The following is a 25,344-nucleotide window of genomic DNA, read 5'->3' as shown; positions in this document are numbered from 1 at the left end:
TTTCATGTTTCTGTATGAGCATTTCATATGGCGGTTTTTATGGGACAAAACAATATATATATATATGGGTTTACATAAATGACTAAGGAAATATGCCGTGATAAAATGTTTAAATGAACAATTGTTTCATTGTCACCATCAAAAAACAAATTAAATGAGACATAACATTTATAAACGTTACATTTATTTGTGTAGGCCTATGTGTTTGAAATAGGCCTACAGTACACATTTGTACATTTATTTATTTGTAGGGCTGTGAAATGATTAACATTTTTAATCAAATTAATCACAGGTTTCTGTGGATTAATCATGATTAATTACATATTACCGATTTTCCGCATTTTTGTCATTAGTGTGCGTCTTTGATTTTGCGGTACCTTGATGCTCGAGTCACCCGTTGCCACTCGCAAAACTTTGGTGAACCCCTCGTCCTCAACAATATCAATCTACAGCTTTTTGCAATACATTTGGCAACTGTGCTAATCACCTTGTCACAGGCAGACTTAGTGAGGGCCCTACTCGCTGTTCAGTGAGGGTGAATTTGGCGCATTCTACTTGAACTCCCCTCGCCGACCAACGCATGCTTTGCTTTGAGGTGGTATAAGTTACTCGTTACTTTTACGATAACATTCAGTCATTTAGCATTTAGTCATTTAGCAGACGCTCTTATCCAGAGCGATAACGTCTTCCCGCAGAGGGTGCATATCACTTTGGTTTTATTGGATGTTCCATCTTGGTTTTTTTGGAACACGAACTTCTCATCCAGAAGTTGCAGATTAGGTTGAATTGTGGGTATCTTCTCGGTGTCCTGTAATTTAATCATAACGGGGTTTTTTCACAGCCCTATTTATTTGTAATTCTTTTATTTGTTTACATATTAATTTCTGCAAACTTTCATTTATCCATAGTGTAACTTGCTGCAGCACGCACGCACACATTTTAGAGAGATATCACCCTTGCTGCAGCCTCAATTGTTTTCTCCGTAGTGAACAGTGTTTCATACATTTCTGTGTTAAGTCAAGGACAATATCATTCTTATTCTTTCAGAGGACACCTCAGTCTGATCTAAGGAAGCATGGGAATGGGCACATTCAGTTCAAGTCTTTTAATTGTCAGGTACACAGAACACAAGGTTAGACTGGGCACTGAAATTCTTAAGACAAGACAACAAGCACCTGGCATAACATAACACATATGTATACGGAACATAATTTACATCTATGCTGAGCTTAAATAAGTAAAACCTCCTAAATATACAGATATATTTACCTGTCACGTCTCAATCTGTTCAGCTACATCCAACAGATATACCATTGTAGCACGCAAAACTTGGACAGTTTCCCAAAGGGTTATTTTCAGGGTGGGGTGTTAGACCGCCGAAACTACTTGTGGCACGGAGCAGGCGTGTTGCAGATACGCTGTGTCGTCATGGATACAGCGCACATAGTAGCGGTTGTTTGTTTCGGTACATTTCTACTGTGTGGTGAAATTAAGCAAGTACAAATACATTTGGTAAATAAATATAAAACAGTTTATTTCTACAGAGGCTGGCTTTGCTAGAATTGTTTTTCCAGGATTGGCATGTGGAGATCAGTGTGTTTTCATGCCGGGAGGTTTTGATCCACTACCTCAGTGGAGATACATGTTTTACAGACATGCCTGGCCTGACAACCTAAAATACATTGTTTTAAAATACATGTATTTTGAAGTTGATTAGTCATATAGTCATAAGATAACTCCCAGTAGCATATGTCAAGTTGAATTCCCCTTTTCCATTCATGAAAAAAAATCCAGATGGCAAGACGATATGCGACCCGCGAGGGAGGGGGGAAAGTGGGGGGGCCAGCATGTTTATCAGGGTGGCCATGCCCCCCGTCCCCCCATCCCCCGTCCAAGCCACTGGTTTATGCCACTGACTGATGGCTCTGCTGACGACCGATGAGGACCTACACGATGAGGACCTACACGATGAGGACCTACACGATGAGGACCTACACGATGAGGACCTACACGATGAGGACCTACACGATGAGGACCTACACGATGAGGACCTACACGATGAGGACCTACACGATGAGGACCTACACGATGAGGACCTACACGATGACAAGCTACTGACCATGCTGACATGTGCCTGGATTTGGTTTTCCTGAGGACTGCCAGCCCGAGTCTCTCTCTGGTCTGGAACCTGTTATCTGCATGTTCTGTTCATTTCCAGTTTATTCAATAAAGACTGTTACCAATCTCCGTCGTCTCAGGGTCCTCAGGACCCGACACAAATATGAGGCCGCAAGAACCAGTGTCACACTGCTGCAATGTCAACATCCCAGCTCCAGTCAAGTGGCCTCCTGCTGGCAGGCAGCGTATCCCAGGTGACCATGCTCCATACCTACTAATGACACAGTATTATTATTGTGACACAACAATAATTACACACCTGTCACAAAGGCACAAACACGCATGCCTTACTTGATAACGATGTATTCTTCATGTTTTCTATCCTCTCCTCTTTTCTCTCTCCCTCTCCTTTTTCCATCTGTGGGTCAACAAAGACAGTACAGTATGAGCCTCACAACATGTTCAAATCCCCCCATACGTTGCTCTTTCAAGGCACAACACTTACAAGTGAGGATGATATGATGTCAATCATAACCATCTTCAGGGTCTCCAGGAACTTCTGTTTGACCTGTGGTAAAACCTGTAGAGATATCAGAACGTTTGCTGCTTAACCTCCTGCACAGTACGTGCCAACTGGGAGCTGAGACAGTGAGTGACCGGTCCACCCTATCCAACGACACATAACCAACTAAACGTCATCTTCATGTTCAAAACTTTAATGAAGATTTTAGATTAGATTGGTTAATATTAGCCGTCAATCACTCCATGTCACTGCACACTGTTGTCACGTGACACGGAGCTAGCAAAAATTTGAAGAGCTGTCAAGACTAGGCCTATATTAAGAGCTGTCAAGACTGGGCTTATATGAACATCTTTGACGGCTGTGCTACCAAATAGAGCACCAGTGCTATCATGTGAAAAAAGTACATTTCCAGCCCTGCACACACATCTACACTGTGACAACCACGTGGAACCAGCTGAGCCTCACAACAGTAAGAGGGAGACGTCAGGTTTACCTCACAAATCAGATCCGTAACTTCGGGATAAGGATTGGCTCTAAGGGCTGGGTCGGTCAGGCTGGGGAGCGAAGCGTGGCTGGGCTCGAGCCGCGGCTGGGGGAGCAGTCGCTCCGTCGCTCTCCCTCTGAGCCGCCCGAAACGTGGCGTGCGACCTGTCTCGCATCGCTCTCGTTCGGGGTCTCCTCGTGCTACCTCGGGCGGGGCGGTGCCCGTCGCTGTCGGGGCGGTGCCCATCGCTGTGCCCAAGGCGGGCCTTTAAGGGGTGTCGGGGTACGGCGGTGGCGGCGGTGACTGGACGCGTACCGGGCCCTTCTTGCGGATCTCCTTAGCTACAGTGGCTCGGTACAAAGAATCGCAAAGGCTCGCGGTGGGTGTTGACGTGATGAAAGAAACACATTTATTGTGAAAATAATACGCAGAGTTAGTCGGGAAAAAAACTAAACCCGAATTCTTCCCTTTGTCGGCGGTGTGAAAAACACAGGAGGGAAGAAATGAACGGAAATTATTCCTCGGTCAAGGGAACTAACCGGGGTATTCCCATACCCGTCGGACGGTCGGTCTGTAAGACAGAGCAGTGTTCCGTTATTGTACAACACGGTTTTAAAAGGTTTATTACACTCAAATACCACGTTCTTAGAGCTGCAGTCCTGAAACAGTAGCCTACGGTAGTTTAACAGATATGACGCCATAGTGTGATCAACCTGCTCAACGCTGTCATAAAAAACTAGGGTCCTAGAAATGCGGCCCTAGGACTGCAGTTTGCTGGAACGGCAGCCAGAGGTACTGCAGGAACATGCTACTCCCTCAAGGACACGGCCCTTGTCTTCTTCTCTGGTTTGTGACACGGAAGGCGGCCCTGTCTTCTTCTCTGGTTTGTGACACGGAAGGCGGCCCTGCCTTCTTCTCTGGTTTGTGACACGGAAGGCGGCCCTGTCTTCTTCTCTGGTTTGTGACACGGAAGGCGGCCCTGTCTTCTTCTCTGGTTTGTGACACGGAAGGCGGCCCTGTCTTCTTCTCTGGTTTGTGACACGGAAGGCGGCCCTGTCTTCCTGACAGTCTGGAGTTTCCACAACACATACTCACACTGACTCACACATTCCTTCTTCAACAGACGCTGAACTTACATGTGAGGGAGGTGTGATAATCTCTTGAGCCTCAAGGTCGACGACTTCTGTAGGGACTGTGGAACACAGATCTACAAGGACAGAGGAGGTAGAACAGTTACACACACACACACACACACAGAGGTGCACACACACCAGTTTCCCTCAACACACACTTACCAGTGACACACAACTGCTGTTGAAGGTTGGTTCGATGTTCCTCTGCTTCTCTTCCTTCCTGGTGTTTATGGACTTCTTCTTGGTTTATATCTGTGGAATAATGATCATGAGAAGTACATCCACCCAAACACACACACACACACATACTAGGGCTATCAAATAAACATCCAATATTTATTTTTTTATAGGGGATTTTAATATTTTTCATATTTAAAATTGCCATTTTAACAGACATGTACCTTTGAATATGTAATAATGGGTGGTTGACCGCCCAAATACTACAACCACACCCAGCTACCAGTCAGCTATCTCACCTGGCATCAGTGGGCTGCACATTTCTCCTGCTGGTTGTTGAGCGGCTCTGATCTCTGGCTCTTTTGGGGGAGCAGCACTGCTGGCTTTTGTTGCAGTGGAAAACTGAATACCTGCTAGGAGACAGTGAAGAGTACCATGTCAGACTCACACACACACACACACTGAGGTACACACACGCTGAGATACACACACATTTAATCATGGGCACAAACAAATATGTGAGTGAGTCTTACCATTGCTGTATGGGATCGTTTGTTTCTTGTAACAGACTAATACTGTCAGTACAAGCCCAGCCAAGACAACAGCACAGCCAATTAAAGCAGCATTCCGTGCTATATCAGAGGAAGATTCTGCCATCTGGAATAAATCTCCTAAAAGATAAAAGTGTACACATGAGACAATTTAAAAGGATCAAGAAAAAAACGAATTTAAGTTAGTGTCAAAAGAAAGTTAAAAATGATTCAGAAAGGAAAGTGCATAGTCAACCCTAGCAGATCCAGTGACATCATTTTGCAGCTGTTTACAAAATAATGATTAAATTGCTTGTGAATTATTGACTTTAATAAATGATCAAGAACCTCACCAGGAACATGGATCTCTGTCTTCCTGGTCTGGTTGAGTCCCTGCAGATGAACCCTGCAGGTGAACCTGTTGGTGTCTGTCTTCTGTACAGTCACTCTGCTTGTCACAGTGTAGCGTTGGTGAGGGCCGGGGTCAGGGAGTCTGTCTGTCTGTGTGACAGCATCAGGGAGGAGGTCTCCTTCACTGTCCCTCCACTCCAGCTCAGGTTCTGGGTACCAGCCTCCAGACTCACACTGGAGAACCATCCCATCTTCTCTGGCTCCCACGATGGAGACCTCTGGTTTAGAGACCGCCACTATGAATAAAGACACATTTGCACATGAGAGAATTATCTTTACCACCACATAGACCACTGAAGAACTCAGTGTTAACATTAATGAACATGTTCCTTACCAACACTGAGCTGGATGACAGTCGTCATAACCTGGCCAACACGGCAGGTGTAGCTCCCCTCATCCTCCAGCTTCACTCTGGACAGTTTCAGGGAGACGTTGCCCCTGACCAGTTCTCCTTCAAACAGCATGGTCCTGTCTCTGTAAGATAGATACTTCCTACCATGTATGTTACGACCATCCCTGTAGTAATGTACATATTTAAGGTTCAGGTCAGGTCTGGACCACTCCACTGTCAGGTTCTCTGTATCGATGGGAGGTTCCAGGGAACACGGCAGGATGACATCATCACCAGCTACAGCAATGATGGGGTCAAGTGAACCAATCAGCTGAGACTCTCCTGGAAGAACAGACACAGACAGAATCCATGTGGGACTATCAAGGGGTGTTTAATACAAGTATTGTTTATGCGTGATGGAATTTCTTTACTTGTTTTTCCATTAGGCCTACAAAAAGTTGAAATAATCAAGCCCTATATTTATTGTTTTTGGCCAAAGCAGAGTATATCAAGTCTGCAATATTTAAATCCTCATCTACAGTATGTTTTGTTAAGTAAACTATATTTTATTTTCAGTTGTGTTGTGCATCTTGCTGGTAAATATAGACTCACCAGCAAGAATGAGGAGCACCAGGAGACACAGTAGAACCAGCATCACCTTGGAGAAAGACTGTTAATATTATTAACCCGTTAAGGAGTAGCGTCACAAATATGTGATTCGAAGATTCCAACTAATTATTTTCCGATAGACAAAAACTATGCGACTAACGCCCAAATAATTTATTTCCTATACTCTTTGCCTATACTGCAGCCAGCCACCAGAGGGCAATCGAGATGCTTTGGCTTCTTCACTTCTGAGGGGCTGTTACTGTGTCCATTGTTTTTACAGTCATTGCTCCGAGGTGGGTATGGTAGACAGACAAGTAACTCGACGGATTATTGCATTCGATCCGAATGTAGTCCAATGAAATTGTTTGGTCCGAATTTAACGATTGGTCTTGTTTATTAAGCTACAAGTCTTACGAATTTAACTGTGAAACCTGTTCAAGTTTATTTCAGCAAATATGACAATTGGCATCTTAACTTCTGATCCTGCATTTACGGGAAAATGAACGACTCATTCATGTTAGATTATTCTATATCATGCAAGAGAGAGACGGAAAGATGCTCCAGTGTTACAAACAAAACAAAAACGAAACAAACAAACGAAATAAAAAAAGGTATAGAGCTAGCCTACTTAAATGTGTGTTTGAGCTCCTAACTGAATAAACGACATTACGGCCCTATTATGAGTTTGTTGGCGTCGGGTTGAAAAATACACAAAACTCATGGCCACCAGGTACACGGACCATCAAGGAAGAGATTCGGTTAAAAAATGAAGTTAGATCTACATATTGGCCTAGGCCTATTACACATTAGGTGGTATATATTCGGTACAACACATCAATTTGTAGGCCAACATATTTTTGAGAAGCTATTTCACAAATACAGTCCGAATTTATGCCATCTACGTGGGTAAGAAATACTTACGGCTTCAGTTGGACTTGAAACGTCGGTTGTTACAAAAGATGGCTACACCCAACAAGCGCTTAAGAAGGAAATGACAAACTGCCATGTCACGTCACGTTGGGTTAACAAGAGAGGAGTTAACACATTTAGTTAACAGATTCAAACGGTGGATTAATATTTTCCTTGTTATCTGCTATTTTCACGTATCATTAGTTCATTCCAACAAATAATACAATAATGCCGCTTACTATCACCACATGCATGCAGTACGTACATTCCATGGAACATTAAATCAGAGTCAATAAAGAAAATTCATAAAACTCTGGATTTTGGCCACCTCACATGATGGTTTGCACAATGTACCCAAAAGTAAGGGAAAATATGTATATCTCAATAGTGTGTTGAGGCAATATGGTTACAGATTACAGAACATGCCTATTCAAATCAAGTCAAGTCTTTTAATTGTCAGGTACACAGAACAACAGGTTAGACTGGGCACTGAAATTCTTAAGACAAGACAACGCAAGCACCTGGCATAACATAACATATAAGTACACGGAACATAATTTACATCTATGTGGAGCTTAAATAAGTGAAACTTCCTAAATATACAGATAGCAATAAATAATCGACTATACTAACCCTAATACTAAAACTTCCTAAATTACAGATAACAATAAATAGTACACCATACTAACCCTAAATGCACATAAAACCTGTTTCAACCCGATAACCTATTCTAACCTAAGTGGAGTACAGTATAATAGTGCAAATTTGCAGATCAGCGACTAAGTCAATGAACATACAGGAGCCTGGTGGCGAGGTACAGTGAGGTACAGTAGTGCAATGTTACTGACACTGATTCCAAAATCCCCTGTCCAGTAAACACGCTCCCTAGCAGATAAACTTTGCAAGACAGCAAACCTTTTAGCCTGTCACCTGCCTAGCAACAGATTACCACATAGCGCCTGATTGGCTATCTCTCAAACCCATAGCCCGTTAGACGCTGCTGGTCATCTGTTACTAGGTACAAGCCTGGGTAGAATGTTTCACAAACTCATCCAGACCTTTATTCTTCTTTAATTATTCTTTACATTTAGACACACAATGAGGCTGCAGTGGACTAATGGAAAGCTGGATTGACTATTGAGTCATACATTGATTCTTTTTTGTTATGATTCGACGGGCACACTGGTCAATATGAATGCACATTTCAGTAAATAATAAAGTGTTAAGCTAAACCACAGTATTATTGTTTGGTTGTGTGGTAAAGGCTTTACATAGTAACAGGTCAGGTAGGAGGGGCCTGTTCTGTCCCAGGTAGATGACAGACAGTTACACACCTCAACAACTGCTACACACACAGTTACACACAACAACTGCTACACACACAGTTACACACCTCAACGACTGCTACACACACAGTTACACACCTCAACGACTGCTACACACACAGTTACACACCTCAACAACTGCTACACACACAGTTACACACCTCAACAACTGCTACACACACAGTTACACACACCTCAACGACTGCTACACACACAGTTACACACACCTCAACGACTGCTACACACACGGGCCAACGCAGTCAACTATGATGCGCTCGAACGGCTCTCTCATCACCAGGAAAGGGCAAGGCGGGAGGAACAACCTGATTCGGTTTTCCGGTTACTTGGCAGGTTCGACATTGCCTTGCCTCCAGGGCCGGTCCTTCCTACAGGCGACAGAGGCTGTCGCCCAGGGCGGCATGAAGAGGGGGCTAGCATTTTCCCAAGTGCCTCCATTAATGAACCCTCCCGCACTACCAGCAGAGGCGATATGTCCGTGTTGTGGTTGGGGGGGCGGCACCTCGGTTTGTGCTCCCGGGGGACGGGGGGACGAGGGGGACGGGGGGACGGGGGGACGAGGGGGTGCAGGTGCAAGGACTGGTACTGCCTGCCACATCTTTCTTCAGACCCGGCCAAAAAAATTCTGTAGAACTCGAAGGTATGTTTTAGTAACACCCAAATGCCCTGACCAGGGCAGGTCAACACTGAGCGAGGGGTCAACACATTTGGTCAACACATCCGACCAAAAAGCGAGTGGCACCACAATCTGGAACACAGAACTCCAACTTTCGGCCACCCCTTTGTGGGAGGTCCACTTACGCAACAAGGGCCCATCCTCCAGGAAATATGCAGTAACCTGCCCCCTAGCTTCCACCTGGTCTACCAAAGAAGGAAAACAGTTAGCCAAAGAGGCGTCTTCACATTGCGCATGCACGAAGATCTCCATGGATACAGGAAACACCTGCCTCGTTGGTTTGAGAGGGTCCGTGTGCTTCTGTTTAGAACCACAGGGGGACAAACTAGCTACACTGTCCAAACCAACCACTTCATCACCCAGCCTACGGGACTGTGAACGCGTCACCACGCATGCCGGAAACACAGAGGACGTGGCTTGAGGACTCAACAGACCAGGGCAACACATTACATTTAGTCATTTAGCAGACGCTCTTATCCAGAGCGACTTACAGTAAGTACAGGGACATTTCCCCCGAGGCAAGTAGGGTGAATAGCCTTGCCCAAGGACACAACGTCATTTTGGCACGGCGGGGAATCGAACCAACAACCTTCTGATTAATAGATTTATTGTAGTGGCTTAAGGACTCAACACATCAGAGAGAATAACGGACTGCGCTGCTCCCGTGTCTCTCAGAATCTGAACGGGAACACACTGCTGGTCATCGTCGGACAGAGAGACAGAGCCAGTAAAAATGAAGGGGTCCAAACCACTAGTTGGGGACAGGGAAGGGGCCAGAAACAGAGACTTAAGCAAGTCCACAGGCTTAGGGAGCTGGCCGGGAGGAGGGGCGACTGTTCTCTGCTGTAGCTTCATACAGGCGGCTATGACATGTCCCATTCGATGGCACGGAGAGAAGCAAAAGAGTCACAGCCAGTGACACCATCTGTCAAAATAAGGTTTCCTTCTCTCTTGTCATGGTGTCTTGTGTGGACTCAAAATTTCTGGCGATAGGCCTTGGGCACCAGCTCATACGCCCGTTGAACAGCAGCTTTCACACAGTCATATTTCACACTATCCTCGAGAGGCAAACCACCTCCTGTGCTTTACCTGTCAGCCTGCACTGCAGCAGCAGGGGCCACATCTCTCTGGGCCAGTTCAGTGTGGCTGCGATGCGCTCAAACACACTAAGGTACGAGTCCACCTCAGACTCTCGAAACGGCGGCACCAGGGCAATGTTCCGGGTAATTTCAAACTGGGCAGGCAGAGCACAAGGCTGCCCAGGACCAGAAAGAGGCAACTGCACCTGAGCCAATGCTATCTTCTCCTCAATTGACGTCTGAAACCTGCTTTTGACTAATTCAAGATGGCAGCACCTGGTGCGGATTGTGAGACGATAGAGGATCCCTCTGGATCGAAGAGAGCTTGATCGACTGGTTGAGCCTGCCTGGTGTGTAATACTGTTCATTCACCAATCAGAGGCTGCCTGGTGTGTAATACTGTTCATTCACCAATCAGAGTCAGCCTGGTGTGTAATACTGTTCATTCACCAATCAGAGGCTGCCTGGTGTGTAATACAGTTCATTCACCAATCAGAGGCTTTAACCCGCCCCCTGACTTTTGAGGGGGGGGGCGACAGATTTATTTATTATTAAGTTACACTGTGGATAAATTAAAGTGTAAATAAATAAATGTGAACACATGAAAACGTAAATCTATATATATACACACAAATAAATGTAACATTTATGTATTTATGGTTTCATTCTATTTGTAATTTCACATTTTGTATGTCAATTAGGCATTAAATTATATAATTAGTCATTTATTTAAGCTATGTATTATATCATTATTTATTTATTCAAGTATTTAACCATTCAATTATTTAATTATTTAAGTATTTATTTATTTAGTTTTGGCCCCTATAATCCTCCATACGAATGGACTGTGAGGTCAGGTTGGAATACCAGGCATTTACTGATAAATACCGCCCTCTTGTGGACCTTTTTGCGCTCCCGTGAACTGTACTAACTCTGGACTATTATCAAAACGTATCATCAAACATGAGATTTGGCTTTTTCAACATTATGCATTCATCTTCTTATATTTAGTTTTTGTATGTTATCCTGTAATGTTGTAATGTTGATCGTACATTTATTGTAAGTAAAAAATAATAATAAAAAAAATAAAGATGAAATGGTTAAATACAACAGTTTGAAACGTGTGAATAAAATACCAGCAGTCAGGAAGCAGTCAGTCAGCAATCAGCCAGGAGTCAGCCAGCAGTCATCCAGCAGTCAGTCAGCAGTCAGCCAGCAGTCAGCCAGCAGTCAGCCAGCAGTCAGTCAGCCAGCAGTCAGCCAGCAGTCAGTCAGCCAGCAGTCAGTCAGCCAGCAGTCAGCCAGCAGTTAGCCAGCAGTTAGCCAGCAGTCAGTCAGCCAGCAGTCAGCCAGCAGTCAGCCAGCAGTCAGTCAGCCAGCAGTCAGCCAGCCAGCAGTCAGCCAGCAGTTAGCCAGCAGTCAGCCAGCAGTCAGCCAGCAGTCAGTCAGCAGTCAGCCAGCAGTCAGCCAGCAGTTAGCCAGCAGTTAGCCAGCAGTCAGTCAGCAGTCAGCCAGCAGTCCATCACTTACGACGATGGACAGATGATCAGCAGTAACGTAATCAACAACGTCACGAAAGAGCCCTTGGGTTGAATTTGTTTTCAACAAACAAGATATTATGTTGCTCTGATTGGTTGTAGGTCTTTCCAATTGAGCGAACAGGCATTTGTTTTACGAACTCGGTTGAAAAAACGCCCCATAGTCACAGCCCAACGGAGAGTTTTCAGACTCATATTCTGACTATAATTATGAGTATGACAATGTCAGGCTACCAAAAAGCTGCTTTTGACAGTAAAAATTACACAAGTCAAGCTTTCCATACACTGAGCCTTTAACCTGAGGCTCACTAGCACCCCCTGCTGGACATGACTATACATGGCATCCCAGGTCCATGTGGACTGGGTGATGGTATAACCTGGAGGGGGGTGGGACTGGAAATTTGCCCCCGCTTAACCTCTCAATGTTTCCTCCCCTGGTGTTGTGTCTGTCTCCCTGTGTGTGTGTGTGTCTGTCTCCCTGTGTGTGTGTGTGTCTGTCTTCCTGGGTGTGTGTGTGTCTCCATTTGTGTGTCTGTATTCCTTGGTGTGCTCCAGTTCTGGTCTTGTCTCTCTCTCCAATCACCCAGCTGTCCGTGTGTGATCATCAACCTTTCCTGTGTATATGTCTGCTCCCTATGTCGGTCCTTGTGCATAGCAAAGCATTATTATTAATAATAATAATAATGAATGTGATTGAAACAGAAGATCAGAATAGAATCAGAATAAGAGGAATAAAGAAATTTACTTCGGTGGGCAGGTGCATAACTAATTTACAATAAGTTAACAAAATAACAAAATATTAACATTAATATTAACAAAATAATACTGTACAAAATAAAATATGAAGTGGAAGAGTGTAGTAAGGCTGTGTGCAATAAGTGACAGTGGAGCAGAGGAACCGAAACAATGTGTTGTATCTAATAAACTTCACTTAAACATGAACATTGGATCATACGTTCATTCAAACGTTCCCTTCTTTACCTTCTATTCATGTCATTATAATGTGTGATATATCAAATTTGCGCAATAAGATATCAAATGCACAAGCAGCTGTAGCGGCAGTATCAGAAGGATCGCAGAGATTTGTATGACAGTCAGTACGTGCTTTACCGACTCAATATATCCTGTTTCATCCTCTGTTGACTTTGGAAGAAACTTGTGATCTGAAACAGAATACAGAACAGTCAATATTCTGGAGGGAAAGAGATGTTCACATGTCTGGGTCTCCACAGCTTAACTGCAACTGAATAACCAGTAATAATACAGAACCTCACCAGGAACATGGATCTCTGTCTCCCTGATCTGGTTGAGTCTCTGCAGATGAACCCTGCAGGTGAACCTGTTGGTGTCTGTCTTCTGTATAGTCACTCTGCTTGTCACAGTGTAGCGTTGGTGAGGGCCGGGGTCAGGGAGTCTGTCTGTCTGTGTGACATCAGCAGGGAGGAGGCGTCCCTCACTGTCCCTCCACTCCAGCTCAGGTTCTGGGTACCAGCCTCCAGACACACACTTGAGAACCATCCCATCTTCTCTGGCTTCCTGGATGGAGACCTCTGGTTTAGAGACCTCCACTACAGAGAAATACACAAGACCATCAGACAAATCAGGAACTCTCCAACATCTTTTAAGCATATTAGCATCTTCTCTATCTAATCTAACTTACCAACACTGAGCTGGATGACAGTCTCCTTCTTCTGTCCGTCCTTAATAACAAGGCAGGTGTAGTTCCCATCATCCTTAAGCTCCACTCTGGACAGTTTCAGGGAGACGTTGCCCCTGATCAGCTCTCCTTCTAACAGCATGGTCCTGTCTTTGTAAAATGAATTCATCCCACCATGTAATTTACGACCATCCCGATAGAGATGTACATATTTAGGGTTCAGGTCAGGTCTGGTCCATGCTACTGTCAGGTTCTCTGCATTGATGGGAGGTTCCAGGAAACATGGCAGGATGACATCATCACCAGCTACAGCAACGATGGGGTCTGTTGAACCAATCAGCTGAGACTCTCCTGGAAGAACAGACACAAAGACAGAATCCATCTGGGACTATCAAGGGGTGTTTAATAAAGGTTGTCTTTCATTGTCCTTAGTTAGCAAGTCTTTGTCTTTTTAGCATTTTGTGCAGACATAATTTCCAAACCGATATATACAAACAGGGCAGATACAAAGTAAAGCAGATCAAGGATGTGAAGTGCACAGTTATAACAGTGTATCGAGTTGTTGTGACAAAGTAATAGCAGCTTCATGCATGGTAGGTTACTTTAAAAAGGTTTTCACAGTATATTTTAATTTACATGTATTCATTTAGCAGACGCTCTTATCCAGAGCGACTTACAGTAAGTACAGGGACATTCCCCCCGAGGCAAGTAGGGTGAAGTGTCTTGCCCAAGGACACACGTCATTTGGCTCAGTGGGGAATCGATCCGGCAACCTTCTGATCCCTAGCCCAACTTCCTTTACCACTCAGCCATCTGACTCCCGTTCACCACTCAGAAGGTCAGTACCAGTCTTGAATCTGGTACGGGCCGTGATGGGTAGCCAGTGGAGGGATATGAGGAGTGGGGTAACATGGGAGCATCTGGGTAGATTGAAGACCAGGCGGGCCACTGCGTTCTGAATCCTCTGAAGAGGGCGGGTTGCGCATGCTGGGAGAAGGGCGAGCAGCAAGTTGCAGTAGTCCCACTTGGAGAGGACAAGTGCTTGGACAAGCAGCTGGGTGGAGTGCTCAGACTGGTATCTCCTGATCTTCCGGATGTTGTAGAGGGTGAATCTACATGACCGGGAGACCGCAGCAATGTGGGCTGTGAGGGAGAGCTCGTCATCCATGGTAACCCCAAGGTTCCTGGCGGAGGATGAAGGGGTCACCATCGCAGATCCCAGGGTGATTGAGAGATCGTGGGAGATGGAGGGTTTGGCCGGGATGATGAGAAGTTCTGTTTTGGCAAGGTTCAGCTGGAGGTGGTGCTCGGTCATCCGGGCAGAGATGTCTGTGAGGTAGGCCTCAATCCTAGCTGAGATCCCAGGATCGGTCTAAAGGTTAAAATGTAACCTTTAGATATCTAAAGGTTAAAATGTTTACCCTATTCACGTGAGAAAAAGAATGAATAGGCATATGAATAGGCTACATTTGGGTCTTTTTTTTAACTTTCCCCTAATGGGATTCTTCTAGGCTTTTTTTCCTTACTCAGGACATATTGAGGATACAAAATCAGTTGAGTTTGCTTCTGTTGCAATTTGTCCTTTTTTCATAAAATGACTGGACTATAGGGCCACCCCTGCTCTTAGATATGCTAATCTGTTGGTCTGCAATCAAATGCCATGGCTACCACTGAGCTTGTTCAAGAACTCACCCGCGGACGACTGGGAGCAGAGAACCATGAACAGCAACACCCTGCTGCAGATACGGTCCATCTTCCAACGCTGGAAACAAAGAAGAAAAATAACATCAATTAGTTATCGACCCACAGTAGGCCCTAAAATAAGAAAAATAACATTAATTATGATTTTGTAATGGGAATGAGCTGTGGGATAATTGAATGAGTGATTGCACATGTGGCTTATTACAGGGGGGAGGAGGAGCGTCCGTAGTCACGGCGACAAAGATGGCTGTAAAGGGGGGTAAGGTATTCTGCAGATAGGAAGGGAGGTATCGTATTTCCTGTAGTAAGTGAAGTAGGAGAGTGCCATAGTTGCCCAACAACAGCTGACTGGTAACCCACTGAACAAGTGGAGCAATATTACCAGTAAGATGCTAGGGGGTCAGATGGCTTAGCGGTTAGGGAATTGAGCTAATAATCAGAAGGTTGCCCGATCGATTTCCAGCCATGACAAAAATGATGTGTCCTTGGGCAAGGCACTTCACCCTACTTGCCTCGGGGGGAATGTCCCCCCGAGGCAAGGTAAGTTTCTGGAGTTCTGGATAACAGCGTCTACTAAATGTAAATGCTGCAACATTGTGTGTCAACTGAGGAGTTTACTTACCTGGGTGTGTAACATAACCTGCTTTCTGGAATTCCCCCCAGGGCAACTTCATGTACTTATGTCAACATGCAAGTTCAGCAGGTCTCGTTACATACCAACACTGACAACAAACAATATTTCAACAATATTTATTTACAGTTTTTCTCAATAGCTAAATCACTGAAACCCAATGGCTGACAAAGAGCAAAGCAGAGTAGTGAGCTACTATGATAGAACATGTTTTCGTTCATCAAAATACATTGATGGATGAAATTCGTTTTTTAGATTAAAAATTAAAAAATTAAAAACTTCTTCCTGAGAAATATATGTTTTGGACAATGTGTTTTCAATTTTTTGGGGTATTGCTTACTGACTGTTTGATATTGTATATAAATTTGATCACTTTGTTTATGTGTTTGAGTGATTTTGAGCACAGGTAAATCTGTTTTGAGGCGAAAGTTTCATTTTGCAAGAGGAATCAGAGGTTTTGTAAATAATGCTTGAAGATGAGGTTTTGTAATGTTTTCAGAAAATGGAGCAAGGTTTCAGAAATTGTGTTCTAGCAATTGAGAAAAACTGTAAGTAGGCCAGTCTAGTGATTATTATGTTTTTATTCCGTGTGCCATGTAACCATTTAACCCTACATTAAAGTAAGGCGTAAAGGTTTATTTTAAAGCTATGAACGATCACGGATTCAAAACGAGAAACGCCACTTCAAACACAAATACATCTTAGGACACTTTTACAAATACATTTGCCAAATAATAACAGACACACGTTTTAATTCATTTCAAAATACTTGTTTGTTTGTTTGTTTTTCTGGCAACAGGTCTTGCGCCAGTCACGCGTAGGGGAGTGGAATTCCTGCTGGAAGTGAGATTTCGGCGCTTATTTGTTATAGGCCAATCTAGGTTAAAAAAATCAGAGCAGTAACCAATCAAATACATAACAATAGTTACTAGGTATATTACTATGGAAGCAAATCGTGACCAAAATTCAAATGAAAATGCATTTCCAGAAATGCATTTTCATTTTAAGAATGTGGCTGCATTATTTGACTCATAAATCAAATTAGTATTCAATCATCCTATTTGCATTTTCATTTTCTTCTTTAAGACTGCTCATTCTTTCCCTTATTTAAAATGAAAACGAAAAAGACATTTGAAATTTAATTTTCAAAATATGCCCCAGCAAATAGATACCAAAATTAAATTTGAAATGTAAAATTTGAAAATGAAAATGCATTTCCAGAAATGCATTTTCATTTTAAGAACGTGGCTGCAAAATCGTGACCACAATTCAAATTCAAATGCATTTCCAGAATTGCATTTTCATTTTCAAGAACGTGGCTGCAAAATCGTGACCACAATTCAAATTCAAATGCATTTCCAGAAATGCATTTTCATTTTAAGAACGTGGCTGCAAAATCGTGACCACAATTCAAATTCAAATGTATTTCCAGAAATGCATTTTCATTTTAAGAATGTGGCTGCATTATTTGACTTATAAATCAAATTAGTACTGATTAGTACTGAGCGGACATTGCATTTTCATTTTCATGTTCTGCCCGCAAAGAACTGCCCATAATTCGAAAACGAAAATGCATTCTGAGCGGCGCAGTAGAGTGACGTCAGTAGCCGCTCTTCTTCAGCTCCCTGCTGACCGAGCTACCCATCTTGTTCGGTAGGGGGCGGTGTGCACATACGCATTGCATTACATGGCAAATGTGCCGGGAAATTGATTGAATTGCCGGGTCTTTAGAGGACGCATCACAGATCATGGCGCTCCCTCAAATTGTGCAGACACTGATAGAATTAGCTGAGCTGGTAGAAACTAATAATATATCTGAGTCTGATGCCCGTGACCGAGTAGAACAAGTCACAGAGAGCTTGGCTGCATACTCTGCCGTCACAGACGTACACATTAATGAGGTTGCCATAGTAGACCTCTCTTCAGTCCTGGAACGGCTGGATGCTGTGGAGCCTCAAATGGGACGGGGACGACCAACCATCCACATCCCGTTCGAGTCCATCGAGAACTATTTATTAAATGGTCTACTTTTTCCTGTGAAAGCAAGCTGTTTCACCTTTGGCCTGGTTCAGACAAAATCTGAATTTCCGCAATCTGAATTTGAATTTCCGCAATCTGAATTTCAAGAATCTGAATTCCTGCAATCTGAATTTTAGAATGTTTTATTTTTGGATCAAAATCATTCAGTTGTATTAAATTTGGCATACAAATAATTCAGATATTATATATTCAACAGCAATATATTTCAGTTTTATGAAATTCGACACACAAATATTTCAGATCTTTCATATTCAAATTCAGATACTTTTGTCAGCTTTCTAGCTCCATAAATCCGTTGCATCCTCCGACGGATGGTCTGGTGGCCGACAACAGCTCCGCTATGTCCTTTATTTTTAAACCATTTAATAAATAGTTTTCGATGGACTCGAACGGGATGTGGATGGTTGGTCGTCCCCGTCCCATTTGAGGCTCCACAGCATCCAGCCGTTCCAGGACTGAAGAGAGGTTTACTATGGCAACCTCATTAATGTGTACGTCTGTGACGGCAGAGTATGCAGCCAAGCTCTCTGTGACTTGTTCTACTCGGTCACGGGCATCAGACTCAGATATATTATTAGTTTCTACCAGCTCAGCTAATTCTATCAGTGTCTGCACAATTTGAGGGAGTGCCATGATCTGTGATGCGTCCTCTAAAGACCCGGCAATTCAATCAATTTCCCGGCACATTTGTCATGTAATGCAATGCGTATGTGCACACCGCCCCCTACCGAACAAGATGGGTAGCTCGGTCAGCAGGGAGCTGAAGAAGATCGGCTACTGACGTCACTCTACTGCGCCGCTCAGAATGCATTTTCGTTTTCGAATTATGGGCAGTTCTTTGCGGGCAGAACATGAAAATGAAAATGCAATGTCCGCTCAGTACTTATCAGTACTAATTTGATTTATGAGTCAAATAATGCAGCCACATTCTTAAAATGAAAATGCATTTCTGGAAATACATTTGAATTTGAATTGTGGTCACGATTTTGCAGCCACGTTCTTAAAATGAAAATGCATTTCTGAAAATGCATTTGAATTTGAATTGTGGTCACGATTTTGCAGCCACGTTCTTGAAAATGAAAATGCATTTCTGGAAATGCATTTGAATTTGAATTGTGGTCACGATTTTGCAGCCACGTTCTTAAAATGAAAATGCATTTCTGGAAATGCATTTTCATTTTCAAATTTTACATTTCAAATTGAATTTTGGTATCTATTTGCTGGGGCATATTTTGAAAATTAAATTTCAAATGTCTTTTTCGTTTTCATTTTAATTAAGGGAAAGAATGAGCAGTCTTAAAGAAGAAAATGAAAATGCAAATAGGATGATTGAATACTAATTTGATTTATGAGTCAAATAATGCAGCCACATTCTTAAAATGAAAATGCATTTCTGGAAATGCATTTTCATTTGAATTTTGGTCACGATTTGCTTCCATATATTACAGGTTAAAGGTTTTGTGTTGGGTTTACAAAGCTTAATAAAGCAAGTTTGAGAGACGTAGACCTACTTTCTGCAATGTCACAGTCTCAGGAAATGAGTAATAGAGACTAGATCAATACCAAATAACACATAAGTTATACAACAAACCAGTTCTTAAAATATATTGGGCTTAACACTGATCTGTCTGAATCCTGTGTGTTTTGTAAAGTGGATAGGCCTACTGAAATAATTTGACCTCTTTTTTTATTTATTTATATGTTAAATAATTTACGATTGATGTTACATTTACATTTATTCATTTAGCAGACGCTTTTATCCAAAGCGACTTCTAAGAAAGAGCTTTACAAACTGCATAGGTCACTGATAATAACAACAAGATAGCCCCACAGCATTGCGGGTAGTCAAAAACAAGAAGTACACCTTTCATTTTTTTAAAAGTTTTATTAATGTGCTGGCTTTATCATGAGACACCTACAGTAGTTGGGCTTGCCAAAATCACACTATGGTTTCAATAAACAAAACAAATAGTCTAAAGGTTTGTAGGCTATTTCATAAAATTATCATAAGTGAACAGATAATTGTACCAGAATTGTTTTGAAAGTTTAGCTAACTTTAATATGTTGAACAATACTTGATTTACATAAGCTACGTCGCGCTACTGTATCATTAAACAAATACTGTAAACAGAGTAACAATTTACAGTTCGTTTTTAAAAGCTGTGTGTAGAGCTAGCTAGCTAGGGCTATACCTACTGAATGTTAGCTCTAGCTTATCAAATAGTTTGTTTGACGTTGAAAACCACTCCAGTGTCTTGAAATGATTTTGAAGTTAGCTAGCTAACGTGTCCAATTCAAGACACCAGAATTGTTTTATACATAACCATACGCGATTCACATTAGCTACTTACATTCTGATTCTAGTCCATCTTGTTCTGTAGCCTGACGTTGTCATACTCATAATTCTAGTCAGAATATGAGTCTGAGAACTCTCCGTTGGGCTTTGACTACAGGGCGTGTTTCAAACGAGCCTGGAAAACAAATGCCTCTTTGCTCAATTGGATAGATCTACAACCAATCAGAGCAACAGAGTATGTGACGTATGTTAAGAACCGCATAATTGTTGTCAACAGAACTAAACTACAAGTAGACTTGAAGTATGCTGACAAATCGCATAGGAAACGAATGTTTCCATGTTGTGTTACACGTATTTTGATCGTATTGTCTGGGTTAGCAGCGACGTTCTTCGTATGAATTTTTAATATGTGGTGTCAGAAGGAGCTTTGATGTCATGGTAAATACGGCTATTGCCTCTGAACAACCCCAAATACGTGATTAGTAGCCTACATTCGGGTAGTGTGTATGGGAACCAGTTGATTCAGAAGAAGCAAAATCAAAATGTTACCTGAAGGCCAACGTAGTCAACAATTACGTAATCATTATGTACTCTATTCAGAGCTGGTATGGCACGCGGTTTAAGTCAACAGACTTGTGTGTGATCGTATTTTTGCTAGTGGGATCGAATCCCACTTCATGCGAGCCTGCAAATGTTTTATTTTGTCTCCATTTATTTTGGCGCAAATGGTAGCCTAATGTAGTGCGCACGTAGGCTATTGGCCTACTTTCATATTTGCCGCAGCAAATATGAGATCCGACTTGAAAATCGCCAGTAATATGTTTGCGAATTTGTGACGAATCTGGTGATGGAGGCGGACTGATAGGTGCACGCACAGCTGGGGAACCAGTTGAATTGGGAACCAGTTGGGACGTAACACCGGTCCATGTTTATTCTATTCGCTAGTGGCGCTGTCAGATACAACGAGGGTCTTAGAACTGCGGTCCTGAAACTGCGGTCCTGAAACTGCAGCTCTCCGGCTCTCCGGGCCTCCGGGGTCTCCGGCTCTGCAGGTACCCCCTACTCGTTTTTTGTTACGAACTGCGAATACCAGGCATTTATTGATAAATACCGCCCTCTTGTGGACCTTATAGAATATTGCGCTCCCGTGAACTGTACTGACTGAAAACGTATCATCAAACATTAGGTTTGGCTGTTTCAACATTATGCATTCACCTTCTTATATGTTGTATTTGTATCGTACATTTATTGTAAGTAAAAAATAAATGAATGATGAAATGGTTAAATACAGTGGTTTGAAACATGTGACTAAAATACCCCCAATTCGACCGATAATACAGGAAGTGGAGGAGTGTATGTTTCTGTAAGCATCAGATCTCTGACAGTCAGCCAGCAGTCAGCCAGCAGTCAGTCAGCAGTCAGCCAGCAGTCAGCCAGCAGTCAGTCAGCAGTCAGTCAGCAGTCAGCCAGCAGTCAGCCAGCAGTCAGTCAGCAGTCAGCCAGCAGTCAGTCAGCAGTCAGTCAGCAGTCAGCCAGCAGTCAGCCAGCAGTCAGTCAGCAGTCAGCAGTCAGCCAGGAGCCAGACAGCAGTCAGCCATGATGGAGCCCACACCACTCTACATGCTCTGTAAGTACTGTGTGTGTCTGTTTGACAGTGTGTGTGTAAAAGAGTGTGTCTGTGTGACAGTGTGTGTGTGTGTGTGTGTAACAGTGTGTTTGCAGGTGTGTTAGTCTTTGTATGTGTGTGTTTAGCACAGACATTTCACTATAACTCTGTATAAGCTGTGCAGTTCACCACCCTGAAGCCTCTCTTCTCTCATCAGTTCTGTCCAGTGTCTTCTGTTGTCCACCATCTCAGGGTAAGAGCTGGGAGTCATGTACACAGCTACAGTTAGTATATACTCTGGTTAAGGTTAGTAGGGTAGTGTTCCTATACAGCAGGGTTAGTATATACTCTGGTTAAGGTTAGTAGGGTAGTGTTCGTATACAGCAGGGTTAGTATATACTCTGGTTAGGGTTAGTAGGGTAGTGTTCGTATACAGCAGGGTTAGTATATACTCTGGTTAAGGTTAGTAGGGTAGTGTTCCTATACAGCAGGGTTAGTATAGACTCTGGTTAGGGTTAGTAGGGTAGTGTTCGTATACAGCCGGGTTAGTATATACTCTAGTTAGGGTTAGTAGGGTAGTGTTCGTATACAGCAGGGTTAGTATATACTCTAGTTAGGGTTAGAAGGGTAGTGTTCGTATACAGCAGGGTTAGTATATACTCTAGTTAGGGTTAGTAGGGTAGTGTTCGTATACAGCAGGGTTAGTATATACTCTAGTTAGGGTTAGTAAGGTAGTGTTCGTATACAGCAGGGTTAGTATATACTCTAGTTAGGGTTAGTAGGGTAGTGTTCGTATACAGCAGGGTTAGTATATACTCTAGTTAGGGTTAGTAGGGTAGTGTTCGTATACAGCAGGGTTAGTATATACTCTAGTTAGGGTTAGAAGGGTAGTGTTCGTATACAGCAGGGTTAGTATATACTCTAGTTAGGGTTAGAAGGGTAGTGTTCATATACAGCAGGGTTAGTATATACTCTGGTTAGGGTTAGTAGGGTAGTGTTCGTATACAGCAGGGTTAGTATATACTCTAGTTAGGGTTAGTAGGGTAGTGTTCGTATACAGCAGGGTTAGTATATACTCTAGTTAGGGTTAGTAGGGTAGTGTTCGTATACAGCAGGGTTAGTATATACTCTAGTTAGGGTTAGTAGGGTAGTGTTCGTATACAGCAGGGTTAGTATATACTCTAGTTAGGGTTAGTAGGGTAGTGTTCGTATACAGCAGGGTTAGTATATACTCTAGTTAGGGTTAGTAGGGTAGTGTTCGTATACAGCAGGGTTAGTATATACTCTAGTTAGGGTTAGTAGGGTAGTGTTCGTATACAGCAGGGTTAGTATATACTCTAGTTAGGGTTAGTAGGGTAGTGTTCGTATACAGCAGGGTTAGTATATACTCTAGTTAGGGTTAGTAGGGTAGTGTTCGTATACAGCAGGGTTAGTATATACTCTAGTTAGGGTTAGAAGGGTAGTGTTCATATACAGCAGGGTTAGTATATACTCTAGTTAGGGTTAGTAGGGTAGTGTTCGTATACAGCAGGGTTAGTATATACTCTAGTTAGGGTTAGTAGGGTAGTGTTCGTATACAGCAGGGTTAGTATATACTAGCTCTACTAGGGCAGGCAGGACACCATTGTATAGATACACTATCAACAACTTTGTTGCTGCGCTGTGTAAATCAGTTTCTTATTATCAGTTAAACATCATATGATTATCCTTTGTATATTTTGGATATGCTTATATGCCATTTTACACATGTAAACCATAGGCCATGCAGGGGTTACTTTACTCTGTCTTAGCAGTGCAGTAGAATGCATTTCCTTGTATCCTCCACTATCTAATCACCACAACTGTCTTTTATACTTAAACTGAATGGATCTTTCTGTCGTACTCTCCCCCTACTCTTTCCCATCCTCTCTCTCTCTCTCTCTCTCTCTCTCTCTCTCTCTCTCTCTCTCTCTCTCTCCCTACTCTCTCCCATCCTCTCTCCTCCAGCATGTCTGACTGTTTCTCCCAGAAGATGTCAGTTCTTTGAGTATGAGTCTGTCTCCCTGAGCTGTGAGGAGCCGGGGAGCTCTGCCGGAGTGAGGGTGAGGAGGAACACCACAGAAGGAAAGTCTTCAGAGTGTGGAGCAGACTGGGGGATTATAACCGGCTCTTCCTGCTACCTGAAAGACCTGTACCCAGGGGACAGTGGAGTGTACTGGTGTGAGTCTGAATCAGGGGAACACAGCCATGCTGTCAACTTCACAGTACATGGTACGTTCACACGGTCTGAATACATGATTGTTGTTTTATAGGATTCTCTGGAAAGATCATTTGAATCTGTCTCCTCTGTTGTAGATGGAGCTGTGATCCTGGAGAGTCCTGTCCTCCCTGTGAACCAGGGACAAGCTGTGACTCTACGCTGTAGATACCAGACACCTCCCTCTAACCTCACAGCTGCCTTCTACAAGGATGGATCTGTGGTCAGGACTGAGGCTGCAGGAGAGATGACCATCCCTGCTGTGTCTACATCTGATGCAGGGTTGTACAGATGCAGCAACTCTGAGCTGGGAGGATCTCCAGAGAGCTGGCTGGCTGTGAGAGGTGAGAACTAAAGTAGTAAAGGTGTAGGTGTGTCTCCACCTCCATCTTTATCTCCATCTCTGGGGGTCAGATGGCTGAGCGGTGAGGGAGTCGGGCTAGTAATCAGAAGGTTGCCGGATCGATTCCCCACCGTGCCAAATGACGTTGTGTCCTTGGGCAAGGCACTTCACCCTACTTGCCTCGGGGGGAATGTCCCTGTACTTACTGTAAGTCGCTTTGGATAAGGGCGTCTGCTAAATGACTAAATGTAAATGTAAATCTCTTACTCCACCTCCATCTTTATCTCCATCTCCAGCCCCACCTCTTGGTCCACCTCCTACTCCATCTTTATCTCCATCTCCAGCCCCACCTCCTGGTCCATATCCACCTCCATCTTTATCTCCATCTCCAGCACCACCTCCATCTTCACCTCCACCCCCAGCCCCCCTGCTGTCTCTGCCCAGACTGCTGTGTAGTATCCTGGTGACCTGTCCCTACCTGGTGGTCACCGTCCTGCTGCTGGAGATGTGCTGCAGGTCCAGAGGTGAGAACACAAGATAGTCCAGGTGTGTGTCCAGGTGTGTGTTCAGGTGTGTGTGTCCAGGTGTGTGTTCAGGTGTCTCCAGGTGTGTGTCCAGGTGTGTGTCTAACTCTCCTCTCCTCTCTCTGCAGGTGGGACTTTTGGTGAACAGAAGAGGAACTGTGATGATGTCATAGAGTGAACAGTTCAGCAGGCTATTTGAACTGTCCTAGCTTTAGATGGTCATTCTGGTTCTTTCCATTTCATTTAATATACTTTTGTCAAAGTGTGTGTATGTGTGTGTGTGTGTGTGTGTGTAAGTGTTTGTGTTTCATATTCATAAAAAGTTGAAATCAAAACACTCAGTTTGGATGTGTCTTTCGATCAAACTGGAACAACAGGAAGCTCCCTGACCCTGTAGTCATGGTAACACGAGGGTCTTTCTCAGAAGGCAAGTCAGAGAGGGAAGTTGA

The 25,344-nt window shown here is 43.4% G+C and overlaps 3 protein-coding genes across 11 annotated transcripts; 1 reads left to right on the top strand and 2 right to left on the bottom strand.

The window, feature by feature from the left end:
• Window positions 1-1,508: 1,508 nt before the first annotated feature.
• Window positions 1,509-7,327, bottom strand: LOC124465930 (butyrophilin subfamily 1 member A1-like). 7 transcript variants are annotated; one of them, XR_006955854.1, is made up of 12 exons: window positions 7,238-7,323; window positions 6,320-6,365; window positions 5,711-6,049; window positions 5,319-5,612; window positions 4,969-5,106; window positions 4,735-4,848; window positions 4,421-4,510; window positions 4,262-4,332; window positions 2,624-2,698; window positions 2,470-2,536; window positions 2,097-2,389; window positions 1,509-1,961 (listed from the first exon to the last, which is right to left on the bottom strand). XR_006955854.1 is itself a non-coding variant. In XM_047017595.1 (11 exons), the coding sequence occupies exons 2-11, from the start codon at window positions 6,360-6,362 to the stop codon at window positions 2,337-2,339; spliced, it is 1,287 nt and encodes a 428-aa protein (XP_046873551.1). In that variant the 5' UTR covers window positions 6,363-6,377; window positions 7,238-7,327; the 3' UTR covers window positions 1,509-2,336. The 7 variants fall into 7 exon arrangements, 5 of the variants coding, with proteins under 5 accessions (XP_046873551.1, XP_046873552.1, XP_046873553.1 ...); XR_006955853.1 differs by having other exon boundaries at window positions 2,097-2,392; window positions 7,238-7,321; XM_047017595.1 differs by having other exon boundaries at window positions 1,509-2,392; window positions 6,320-6,377; window positions 7,238-7,327.
• A 5,257-nt stretch (window positions 7,328-12,584) lies between these two features.
• On the bottom strand, window positions 12,585-20,281 carry LOC124465938 (butyrophilin subfamily 1 member A1-like). 2 transcript variants are annotated; one of them, XM_047017611.1, is made up of 6 exons: window positions 20,242-20,281; window positions 15,842-16,727; window positions 15,211-15,280; window positions 13,522-13,869; window positions 13,136-13,429; window positions 12,585-13,024 (listed from the first exon to the last, which is right to left on the bottom strand). In XM_047017611.1, the coding sequence occupies exons 2-6, from the start codon at window positions 15,854-15,856 to the stop codon at window positions 12,858-12,860; spliced, it is 894 nt and encodes a 297-aa protein (XP_046873567.1). In that variant the 5' UTR covers window positions 15,857-16,727; window positions 20,242-20,281; the 3' UTR covers window positions 12,585-12,857. The 2 variants fall into 2 exon arrangements, with proteins under 2 accessions (XP_046873567.1, XP_046873568.1); XM_047017612.1 differs by lacking the exon at window positions 20,242-20,281 and having other exon boundaries at window positions 15,842-15,941; window positions 16,620-16,830.
• Window positions 20,282-21,692: 1,411 nt separating this feature from the next.
• Window positions 21,693-25,191, top strand: LOC124465940 (sialoadhesin-like). 2 transcript variants are annotated; one of them, XM_047017617.1, is made up of 6 exons: window positions 21,706-21,813; window positions 22,010-22,045; window positions 23,779-24,042; window positions 24,127-24,372; window positions 24,668-24,895; window positions 25,024-25,191. In XM_047017617.1, the coding sequence occupies exons 1-6, from the start codon at window positions 21,783-21,785 to the stop codon at window positions 25,071-25,073; spliced, it is 855 nt and encodes a 284-aa protein (XP_046873573.1). In that variant the 5' UTR covers window positions 21,706-21,782; the 3' UTR covers window positions 25,074-25,191. The 2 variants fall into 2 exon arrangements, with proteins under 2 accessions (XP_046873575.1, XP_046873573.1); XM_047017619.1 differs by lacking the exon at window positions 22,010-22,045 and having other exon boundaries at window positions 21,693-21,813.
• Window positions 25,192-25,344: the final 153 nt, after the last annotated feature.

The sequence above is a fragment of the Hypomesus transpacificus genome, unplaced genomic scaffold (assembly GCF_021917145.1).
Source record: "Hypomesus transpacificus isolate Combined female unplaced genomic scaffold, fHypTra1 scaffold_61, whole genome shotgun sequence".
NCBI classification, from domain to species: Eukaryota; Metazoa; Chordata; class Actinopteri; order Osmeriformes; family Osmeridae; genus Hypomesus; species Hypomesus transpacificus.
Note: the sequence above shows the minus strand (reverse complement) of the source record. Positions and strands in the feature narration are given on the sequence as shown.